This window comes from Podarcis pityusensis (genome assembly GCF_964106645.2).
Source record: "Podarcis pityusensis genome assembly, chromosome: 15".
Classification (NCBI taxonomy): domain Eukaryota; kingdom Metazoa; phylum Chordata; class Lepidosauria; order Squamata; family Lacertidae; genus Podarcis; species Podarcis pityusensis.
Window position 1 is genome coordinate 41,900,108 of NC_138040.1, and position 12,240 is coordinate 41,912,347.

A 12,240-nucleotide genomic window follows, 5' to 3' on the forward strand; every position below is an offset into this window, starting at 1 on the left:
TGCAACCTTGGCTTTATCACCACCAGGTTCTAACCAACTGAGCTATGGACATATCTGACTGATACCTTTTATAAAATTGAGATTTGTAATTGGATTTTGTTGGTAACATGACCCATATCTTGATTGTGGCAACTGTATGTTACTGCCACTGTGAGAAGTAATTTGCATCAAGTTACTTTTCTTTTTTGGGACGCAGGTGGTGCTGTGGGTTAAACCACAGAGCTTAGGACTTGCCGATCAGAAGGTCGGCGGTTTGAATCCCCGCAACAGGGTGAGCTCCCGTTGCTCGGTCCCTGCTCCTGCCAACCTAGCAGTTCGAAAGCACGTCAAAGTCCAAGTAGATAAATAGGTACCACTCCGGCGGGAAGATAAACGGTGTTTCCGTGCGCTGCTCTGGTTCACCAGAAGCGGCTTAGTCATGCTGGCCACATGACCCAAAAGCTGTATGCTGGCTCCCTCGGCCAATAAAGCGAGAGGAGTGCCGCAACCCCAGAGTTGGCCACGACTGGACCTAATGGTCAGGGGTCCCTTTACCTTTTACTTTTCTTTTTACACCTTACAGCTTGACTTGTTGGCAAGTCCTGGGGCTACTAAAAAGATTTCAATTGTTAAGGTTGTGTGTGATTTAGTATGAAACTGGCTTGCAGTGTGGTATAGTAGTTGTTCAGCGAGGACCAGGGTTCCAGTCCCTACTTAGCCATGATCTCACTGGGCGACCTTGGCTCAGTCTCTCAGCCTAACCGACTGCATGGGGTTGTTGGGATGGTAAAATAGGCAGGTGGAGAACAGCATATACCACTTTGAGCTCCTTGGAAGAAAGGTGGGATATAAATTCAATGCTAAACAAATAAAAAGGGCTCCAACAAATTTTTAAAACTGGTTTCTTGGCTACAATACTTATATATGGTATATACAGTCATGCTGGCTGTGTCTGATGGGAGTGGTAGTGCAAAACAGCTGGAGGGCACCATGCTGGGGAAGAGTGATATAAGGCAACTTTTAATAGTGCCTGATGGGAAAGTGAACCCAAACATTGCAGTTGACTTGAAGGGCAAATGTTGGGAGCCAAACTCATCAGATATATTTGTAAATGGTTGCAATAAAACCCTCCTCGGCAGCCTTTGAGTTTTCCCAAGTGAGCTTCCCACACGGTTTTCTAAGATCTTCTACACTAAAGGAGCTTTTGAGTAACTCGAGATGAATGCGGAAATTCTGAAATGAAAACCTCAACAGACACAGCTTTTAAGATCTGAATGGCCTGGGGATTTGGTTGCAAACGGATCACATGGCCTTACAGTAATAAACACACAACTTCATTTTCTGGAAGCCAACCCTGATGGCTCAAAATTTGCCAGCTTCCCATCAGACCAAATAAAGTCAAAGCCCTTCGAGCTCTTGGCAGAGCTCCACGGTGGAAGAGACAGAACGCCACTCCCAGTTTCTCCCCAGTTTCTCCCCCCACCCAGTGAACATAAACATATGCCAGTCTCCAAACTGCTCTCCTTACTGGTTTTTCCATGCCACAGTTCTCAGGCCCTGAGCCAGCCAAAGACTGAATGAAAGATACCCCAAAGGATCAGGAGGCAGGAAAGGAAAGGAAGACCAGTATTAAACCAGAGAATGAAATCAGTCATATTTGCGTAAAGCATTTTGCAGAGTTTATTTTGTTTCTGCTAGTTGTGTGAGAGGGGCTAGGAACACAAGAAGCTGCCTCTTACAGGCTATTTGTCCATCTAGCTCAGTACTGTCTGTTCTGACTGGCAGCATCTGTCTAAGGTCTTTCCAATCAGGGCTGAGTCTGGTACCTTCTGCTATTGCCGACCCCGTTCTAGGCCTTGAGAAATCTTATTCAGCTATGCCTCCTGGTTCCTGCAATTTCAACAGGTGTGACTCACATACTTTCAAAGCATATTTACATAACTTTAATGGATTAGAAACCTGACTTTAATCTTTTTTCTATTTGTTTAAAGAAACCTGAGATTCTTAAGCAGTTAAACTCAACCAACCACCACACTGTGTATCTCTTAGAAAATATGCACCTCTGATCACAACTCAGGGTGCTGCACAGAGGAAAAGGACCCAGTTTTCAAAAGACAAAGATTAGAGACCCACTATGCATGAGCTTCGTAACATCCTCCTCCCACATCAAAATGCAGTCAGACTTACAATAAGATCTTGTCTGGTTTTGAACGTGCTGATGTAGTGGGTATAATGGGAGTCGTCCATTTGTCTCAGGATGGCCGTCATGCAGGCGACAAAGCTACCCTGCAAACAAAAACAAAGCCTTTGTCAAATGAGCACATGTGAGAAGATGAAGGGACTGAAAATGGTATGAGGTTCTGTTTGTGGGCTTCACAAAAGCGTCAAGTTGCTGGGTAAGATGGAGCTTTCATTTGATCCAGCAGGGCTCTTTTTAAGATGTGAAGCAATACAAATCAGTTCTCAAAGCTGATTGGGGGGAAAGATGGGGTGGGGGAAGAAAATGCAAACCATTCACCACCCCAAACACTTGGTCAACATCGGCCTTCACCACCCTGGGGCCCTATAGATGTTTGGATGAGAATTCTCCATCAACTTTGGCCAGCACTGTGCTAGCAGGGGCTGATGAGAGTTGAAGCTCAAACGTCTGTATGGGGCCTGGGTGGTGAAGCTGCTCTGAAGACATACAGAACGTCCCCAGCAGTTTCTGTTCTGCCAAGGCTTACTTTTGTAGCCACTTTTAGGTTTGTTGGTTTTTTCAGCATGTGTTGTAACTTTGCTTCTTGAAAACTCAAAACTGTTGTCCAGGCCCCACAACTGTGTTATGAGAAGTTACCTGAGACATTTGGTCTCTTGGAAATCCAGCAACTTACTTAGTTTTGCGGGGGGTGGGGAGATAAGTATACATGGGAGGAATGCAGTTTACCTGGTACTGGGGCTGAATACCTGTGCTTAGGTGTCTCAAAGAACCATGGTTTATCGTAATGGAAACAAGGATAGGTTTCTCTCCATGATAAACCACCGCTTATTGTGACATCTGAATGCAGCCGCCAGTTCCAGGCTCAGTATCATGGTTTAGCCACGGGGGCTATGACTCACATATGTCGCTCCCCCTGCCCTCTTCACATGTTCTGATTCTCTCACACAGTTAGTCTGCAATAACTGTAACTTGTCACAAAGCCTGAAATTGGTAAACTAAGCTTACCATGAACCATAGGTTGCCTCCTACCCAGGATTGGGAACCCATGTCAAACTATAGATTCCAATTCCGTTCTGGGACAACTGTGCTTTGTGCCGACCAATTTGCAGTTGCAATCGAAATTATTCAACCCTCATTGCAAATTGGGTTTATTATCAAAATTTACAGACTGTCAGCTGTTTGCAATGAGCAAATCAAACAAAAGCAATTCAAAAAGCTCAACATAACGGATGCTTCAAGTGGTTCCCCCAAATTCAGCTGAAAATGCATCTCTAGTCTCACTATTATTTAACCCCTTCATGGCAAACATCTTTAGTACTTAGCAGAGTAGCCTTTAGCTGCTATGACCTGCTGCAAACGAGACAGCGGCTTCCGGCAGCGTTCCTGAGGAATATGAGCCCATTCCTCATGAGCAATGGCCTCCAGTTCAGCAACATTCTTGGGTCTGCATGCTGGAACCACCTTCTTCAAATCCCACCAGAGATTTTCTATGGGGCTCAAGTCAGGTGACTGTGATGGCTACTGTAGAACCTTCCAGGACTTCTTCTGCAACCAAGCCTTGTAGGAATTTGAGGGATGCTTGGGATCATTGTCCTGCTGGAAGGTCCAATGACACCCAAGCTTCAGCTTCCTCACAGATGGCATTACATTTCCTCCTAGGATTTCCTGATACTTCAATGAATCCATCCTGCCTTCCACATGCTGCAAGTTTCCAGTGCCAGAGGATGCAAAGCAGTGCCAGAGCATCATCGAGCCACCACCATGCTTCACCGAAGGCTGGGTGTTCTCTTCTGCATAGGCTTCATTCTTCTTCCTCCAGATATAGTGCTGACTCATGGGGCAGAAATGTTCCAATTTTGTTTCATTGCTCCGCAGAACAGAACCTCTGTGGTTTCTTTGGCTTATTTATCTGATTTTGAGCATGCTGGAGCCGACTTTTCTTGTGCTTTTGGGTCAGTAGTGGTGCACGTCTTGGAGTTCTGGGATGGAAACTATCTGCATTTAGTACGCACCTCCCTGTGCTCACTGAAACCTCAGTGCCTGCTGCCATCAAATCTTGCTGCAGCTCTTTTGCAGTCACGCGGGGTTTTTCCCCAGCCTGCCTTCTCAGAAGTTTGGTTGCCGCCACAGATAACTTCCTTTTTCTGCCTCATCCAAGTAGTGTAACCACTATTCCTTTAACTTTGAACTTGCAAACTATGCTTCCAACGGTGTCTCTAGTGCCTTTGCTATCTTCTTGTATCCTGCTCCTTGTTTGTGAAGGGCGATGATCTCTTCTCGTACCTTCTTGGACCATTCTCTTGACTTAGCCATACTTCTAACATGCAGCCAAATCTGACACTTAGCAAACCCCTAGCCACCTCAGGTATCTCATGTGTTCCAGCTCAAGCACATCAGGTATGCTTGAGAAAACACCTGTTGTATTTGTGCTGTTGTGAGAAATTCTATTTAGGGGGTTGAATAATAGTGAGACTGGAGAAGTCAGCATAAGTTGAATTTTCAGCTGAATTTGGAGAAACCACTTAAAGCATGCATTGTGTTGAACTATTTCAATTGCTTTTGTTTGATTTGCTCATTGCAAACATCTGAAAGCTTGTAAATTTTGATAATAAACCTGATTTGCAATGGGGTTGAATGATTTCAATTGCAACAATATATGCCACAGGAAACTCTACCAGAAAGGGAAGGAAGGTAGGGAGAGTGTGAGCCCAAGGTATGTTTGGCCATCACGTCTGAACCAGTGATGGCCAACATGCATGATTGCCATGGGTTCATCAGAAAAGGCCACTTCATGAGAGCACAGGTGTGGGCCAACCATCACTACATCACAACAGGACAGTCACACATTGAGTAAAAGGTCTGCCCAGAGGGCAGGCTCCAGACTGCTGAAGTTTCAAAACAAGGGACGTGCACATCAAAATAAAAGAAAAGCCACAAAAGAAAACAAAAGCCACAGAGTCAAGGGAACTGCTCTCACGATGTGAGGAGACTGTCTGCTCATTCCAATCACTGTCCGGTTTATTCTCCTCAGCAGGCGCTCCATAATCAGCTGGATGTGAGCTGCCGTGGGTCCCTGAGGATATTAAACAAGCACAAACTGTTTAGACAGAATCTTGGCACAACAACTTCCACAGGGATTCTCCTTGCAGAGAAACAGACTGGCTAGACATTCATTACAAGAGGTTCTAGAGAAGTCCTCAGCCACCAGCAAAGATGGATGAATCAGACAATTTCATTCAGTTTCTCAATTTGAGATTTATTCATTCTTTTCAAAAGTCCTCATGAAAATTCATCAACAGTTTAGTGACAGTTTCTCCAAATATACACATTTTTTGCATGTGATTTTGCCCAATGCACACATATTTGCAAGCAAATCCTCCAAATGCAACACATTTCACATGTTATTCATTTCCACCAGTGTATGTACCAAGCATATGCACCTTCCCCTAACAGAAAAACTTTCACACAGGTTACTTGGTTGAAGAACTGTACTGCAAAAGCCAGAGAAGTGCAAATTTCAAAGGACAGGTGTGCTTCGGTTCACACGGTGTTTTAGAAAGTGCAAATCAGGTAGATTCACATGAAAATCCTAACTGAATATCTCCCACATCCCTAAGGAACAAGACAAACAACCTTTGCTCCTGTCCTCTTCTCTCTTATCCTCTCCTGTGACTTACCTGAAATGGGACTCAGGGAGAGTCCAGATCACACTGACAAAGGAAGTTAACTTTTTTTTAAAGCCACATCTACACTGTATATTTAAAACACTATTATATCACTTTAAACAGCCATGGCCCTCTCACCCCAAAGAGTTCTGGGAAGACTAGTTTGTTAAGGGTGTCAAGAGTTGTTAGGAGACACCCTCCCCCATCACCCTCACAGAGCTACAGTTCCCAGAGTACTTTAACAATCAATCATTTTTCCCCAGGGAACTCTCGGAATTGTAGCTCTGAGAGGGGAATAGGGGGGTTCCTAACATCTCTCAGCATCCTTAATGAACTATACTTCCAACATTCTTTGGGGGAAGCCATAACTGTTAAAGTGATACAATAGCACTTTAAATATATAGTGCTGACGGGTCGGTCCTTGATTGCTATAGTTTAATCTCATTTTTCAAATTGTGTGTGTTGGCCTAATCCAGTGATGGGGAACCTCTTGCCCAGGGGCCTAAATTGGCCCACCAGATGACTTAAGCAAGATCCTGTTCCCTCTCCATAGTCTTGAGTTGACTTCTGTTCCCTGTGATCTTCTGCCCTTCCCTGCTGCACTGCTCAGCCATTCAGTGATTACAGCTAAGATGCATAGAAGAACCTGTTCTATTAAGTTGTGGGCTCCTTCAGTATTGCTTTGGGACAATAGTCCTTCTTCTGAAAAATAAAGAAATCACAGTCATTCAGATACTCACCACCTCCTTCCGATCCAAAACCTCCAGAATATTGCTAAGGAGCTGTGAACAAGCTTCATGATCAGGTTTGTTGGAATTATCATCCAGCTGACCACTTAACTGGTCCACGAGCAGAGGCAGAAGAACATCTCGGCATTCTGTGAAACACAATGGGGAAATATAATAGAGGATCCACACATCAGGTGGTGTGTGCTTGAACTTATGAATGTATTAACCTTCCAGAAAAACATACATTTGTTGAGAAACAGAAAAGGGACTTTATGGGTTATATCCCATCAACTTCTACTGAGAATAGATCCATTTAAATTGAGTTAGTCTTGCACTTTAATTGAGCATTAATTTCAGTGGCTCAACTCTTGAGTATAACCAATGCTGGATGCAACCCTACGATAGCATTAACCCGCTCCGAGTCCACTCCAGAAAGTCTAAGAAATGCAAGACAATTTGATATAGTCCATTATGCATCACACCTCACCACACACACACCTTGTCACTCATTATAAAAAGCCCTCCAAAGCCCTCATGCTGGACAAATTGCATTTCTTTTTTTGATGGAGTTACGTGCTTGGTAGATTAGGGAAATGCTGTGGATATAGTGTATCTTGATTTCAGCAAGGCTTTTGACAAAGTCTCCCATGACATTCTTGAGAAGAAACTGGTAAAATGTGGGTTGAATGAGGTAACATTTAGGTGGATTTGTAGCTGGCTGGCTGACCAAACCCCAAAAGTACTCATTAATGGTTTCTCGTCATCCTGGGGAAAAGTTGGCAAGTGGGGTGCTGCAGGGTCCTGGGCCCATTGTTGTTCAATGTCTTCATAAAAGACTTAGATGAAAGAATTGAGGGGATGCTCATCGAATTTGCAGATGACTCCAAACTGGGAGGGGTAGATAATGCTACAGAAGACAGAATCGGGATTCAAAATGACCTTAACATATTGGAAACATGGGGCCAAACTAACAATTTCAATAGGGACAAATGTAAGATTCTGTGGTTAAGTGGGAAGAACCAGAGGCACAAATATAAGATGGGGAACACCTGGCTTACTAGCAGTACATGTGTAAAGGATCTTGGGGTCTTAGTGGACCACAAGCTTAACCCAAGTTAACAGTGTGATGCAGCAGCAAAAAAGCTAGTGCTGCAACAACAGAAGTCTAGTGTCCAAATCAAGGGAAGTAATAGTGCCACTCTATTCTGCCTTGGTCAGACCACACCTGGAATACTGTGTCTAATTCTGGGCACCATAATTGATGAAGGATGTTGACAAGCTGGAATGTGTGCAGAGGAGGGCAACCAAGATGATCAAGGGTGTGGAAACTAAGCCTTATGAGGAGTGCTTGAAGGAGCTGAGTATGTTTAGACGGGAAAAGAGGAGACTCAGAGAAGATATGATAGCCATCTATCTGTCAAATGGAAGATGGAGAAGCTTGTTTTCTCCTGCTCTGGAGGGTGTAGGACTTGAACCAATGGATTCATGTTACAAGAAAGGAGAGTCCAACTAAACATCAGGAAGAACTTTCTGACAGTAAGAGCTATTCAACAGTGGAATGGTCTCCCTTGGCCCTCCTTCTTTGGAGGTTTATAAGCAGAGGTTGGATAGCCATCTGTCATGGATGGCTTAGCCAAGATTCCTGCATAGCAGGGGGTTGGACTAGATGAACCTTGGGTCCCCTCCAACTCAACAATTCTATGATTCGATGTTTTGGACCACAAACCCCAACATCCCCATCCAGTATGGCCAACGGCTAACAGGATCTGGAGGGCATCAGATTGGGGAAGGCTGCTTTATAACAATTACATAACCAGTGCAATGCATCAGCATCTACATAACTCAGCCCAGTTTTCACAGATTTCTGCTCAGTGCCTTGAGCTGTTCTGCATAGGATCTGCTAGCTTTTGTGTAACTGCAATGTGTCAATATTTACCAAAGTGTGGTTTTGACTACTTGCCTACATTTCAGGACTTTATAGGTCTATTCTGTTTTTGATAGGCTAAGAGTTAATTTGTGATCTGAAATGGCTCTGAGTTTTGCAAAGCAATTGCTCAAACCAATAGGCTACTCACAAATCTGAGTTTACTCACAGAAGACTCAAAGGCAATACAGTTTCCATGAGCAAAAATTCCTGCAATTCCTGGCTAATGGAAACTTGCCCTCTAACTGTCTCCATTATCACACGACTCATGCAAACAGACCACTGCCATGAGCCATTCACGTATCGCAGATGTGATTCATAACCTAATCATCAGTTAAAATAGAGCCTTCGTTAACAAAATAAGAAACCAGACCACCAAACTACACAGGATACATTAATTCTGTATGAACAAAAAATCCAAACGGCAGAATATAAATGCTACGAATGTACCATTAAATATGAACAACAGAGCATTTTGAAATAAAACAATGTGTGACAATTTACTATTGTTTGCATGAATACGAGTCAGGCTGCAACAGGAAATATTTTCCTTTTTCATCAATTTACCAGCACTGAACCATCAAAATGCTTTGTTTTCAGGCAAGCAAATGAGATAAACTTTATTAGCTGGGAGGCATAACCCAGCACTGTGGTCTGCTCTGCAAGGCAAAGCAAACAGATGCAAGGTCATCCCAGGTGCTGCAAGGGAAAGTTTAATCTTGTTCCAATTAGATGTTATCAGGGAGAGGGCATTGCAACACCAAGGGCAATCAGATCACCAAGAAAAAACTCACCCTGTCCCCTAGTGTGGTTGGTGCCCATTGGGACTGGTGGGGCGTCAGAAGGCACAGAGCCCAACAGAAGGTGGAGAGCCAGTAGGTCAGAGCCAATGACAGGAGGAGCCAACCAAGGCCACATCTAAGGCTACATCTAAATGCATTCATCCTAACCCTTATTTGAGCATCTCAACACTGCATAACATGCCAACCAACGGAACATCAGAACTGAAAATGTATCAACAAAATGGCAAGAGGGCCGAAGGCAGGAGGGGAATCAAGTAGGGTAGGGAATACAAGGCTGTACTGTTTTACTGTCACAATGTGCAAACCCCAATAAACTATAGATAAAAAGTGCCACGATATCACATGGAGATCCTGGGGATTGAACCTTCTGCATGCAAAGCAGATGCTCTACTTTCCCTCCAAGGAGTTCTGCAATGCTCCCTACATGAACTGGTCCCCTGGGTCTCAATGCGTTAGCCAAAAATCCCTAAAAACGTCTTATGTGGCATCTATACTGTTGTCTCCAGAGCCAAGTTCTACATACCCAGGCTTTCCAGACAGATAGGGAGACACATAAATGCTTAGTGCTTTTCAGTATCTTTTGCACTGTTGTTATCTTCTACTATGAGCTTTAATCTGTTTTTATTCCCCCCCCCCCCTTGGCTTTATATTGTAAGTTTTATGTCCCTTTTTTACACCTCATGGTCTTTGTTTTTATTTGTGATATGCCCAGAAAACTGCATAGAAATGTTGCAGATAAAAATAAAGAAGTACCTGAAAACTGGGTGGGAAGTGAGAAAGAGAGACTCACCAGATTGACGGAATAGGTCACTGTCCACAACCTTCGTCATGCAGTTGAGCTTCTGTCTGACGAGCTGGTTATCTGGGATGCTTTGGATGAACTTGCTAAAGAGGACACTGGGAAGCGGGGGGGGGGGGGGGCGGAGAGAGAGAAGGGTTTTGGTCCCATTAACATTGTAAGCACTCCCTTCAGCTGCAGATTTGCTTATTTATTACAAGGATTTCTATCACATCCGTCCAACCATCTCCTGGTGGTCTTGCATAAAAGAAAATCAGAAACACACAGTAAAGACAATTTTAAACCAACATACATGTAATAAAAGCAGCAAGATAGTCTCAGATTAAGATTTTTGTGTACAGTTTGTTTTGTTTTTAGAAAAATATTTAGACATTCTGACAAGTAACAGAAAATATTGTGATGCACAGATTTACAAAGAAAAAAGAATGCACATGGTTTTACATTTCAGGTTTTTTTAAGGTACATGGTGTTTTTACAACGTCCTGGACAGTGTACATGATTCTGCATTTTTGCATGATTTTTTTGCCTCAGGGGGCTCCCTCTTTCAATAAAATCGTTATCAGCTCGTCTTCCCTCTCTTATCCTAATAATATTTGCCAATTTTACTATTTGGACACATTCACAGATTCTTCTGTTCTAGCCATCTAGTGTACAGTTAACGCTACTGCATTGTGTCTTCTATGTACCGTTAAGCAGACCACCATCAGACCACCAACAGTTAACCTAGAATGTTTGAACTGTTGAGCTGTAGCTATGGGAGTTGGGGGCACTTCTCCCCCTTCTTGGAAGGATGTATCATTCTATACTTGGGGTTTCAAGAAGCTACTATGCTCTTTTGCTAAACCAAAAATTGACGTTTACGTTGGTCAGATTGTCTGGCGACCTTGAAGGGTTTCTGCCTTCTCATTTAACATCAGGCTTGGCTAAGCTGCTTGAAACATCTGCTTTTACTGAATCTTCTATTCTTCTTCTTCTTTAATAAATTAATTACATTACATTACTGCCCTTCATCCAAAGATCACAAAGCAGTTTACAATAGAATATCTGCTTTTGGACATGTTTCACTTCTGTTTACTGTTAATTTGTGCTGGACACGCATAACATGGGATGTGCATATCCCACAATTTCTGCAATCACAGAATTCAGTAGCCTCATATTCAGCTACCATTTCAAAAAACAAGATCACACTTCTAGTCCTCAAGGTGGTGAAAACAGGCTTGCAAATATGTGATGCTTGGGGAAGCATCAGAAGGGAGAAGAGGGGAATGGGCTCTGCTGCCTTGCATAGCTCCTACCCCTTTCTGATGACCACAAATGCAAAATTAGGCAGCATAAAGCCACACATGTAAAACTGCATCTATGTCACAGAGTACATTCAACCCATGGCAATTATGGTTGCTGAAGAGCTATAGTTTAGTGATAAGTGCTTTGGACACAGAAGGTCCCGGGTTCCATCTCCAGCATTTTCAGTGAGATAAGAAAACTGAGGAAAGCTGGATTAGATGGACCAATAGTCTGACTCACTACAAGAAAACAAAGAGTGAAGGAACAAGCATTATGTTGCAGTGTATTGTCCTCCCCCTAAAAGGAGTGCTCTTGTTCAGGATTCCACACAGCCATCCCACCAATTAAGGCACCCCACTATTTCCTACCTGTTCTGTTGCCCCCCCTTCAACATACACTCAATATTGCATGACCAAGGGGCCATTTTGTTTCAGTGGGATGGTTTGTTTCCAGAGTGGCTGGAGCAACCCAGTCAGATGGGTGGGGTACGATAATAAGGAGGATGAGGAGATTTCACCCCTCCCATATCCAAGAATCTGCTGATGAGTCTGGTGATTTTCCAGAGAGGAGGGGCAGTGTTCTTCTCTCTACTTATTCCGCTCCAGCCTAACATCAGTCAGTCAGTCAGTCAGTGTGTTGGAGAGAGAGAGACTGAGTGTTAGAGAGAGATCGTGTGTATAGATAAGGTTGCTGCTAAGAGCAGCTGCAGGCACTCAGTGCGGTTCAGCATTCTTTTATGCTTAGACCTCATTTAGCTCTGTATATAGTTGTGTATTACAGTTGTAGTTATAGAATAAAGAAGATATTCTACAGAGCTGCTCTCCGAGTCGTTTATATGCTCTGCTAGACTTTGCTATA

At 43.5% G+C, this 12,240-nt stretch overlaps 1 protein-coding gene across 1 annotated transcript in view; it reads right to left on the reverse strand.

Moving 5' to 3' along the window:
• Window positions 1–12,240, reverse strand: part of DOCK5 (dedicator of cytokinesis 5) — a 148,170-nt gene that overhangs the window by 49,506 nt on the left and 86,424 nt on the right. Inside the window, exons 25-28 of the mRNA XM_080982316.1 lie at window positions 10,090–10,196; window positions 6,585–6,721; window positions 5,157–5,252; window positions 2,167–2,265 (exon numbers count right to left, since the gene is read on the reverse strand). Coding sequence (XP_080838442.1) covers window positions 2,167–2,265; window positions 5,157–5,252; window positions 6,585–6,721; window positions 10,090–10,196 — 439 coding nt within the window. The remainder of the gene's footprint in view (window positions 1–2,166; window positions 2,266–5,156; window positions 5,253–6,584; window positions 6,722–10,089; window positions 10,197–12,240) is intronic.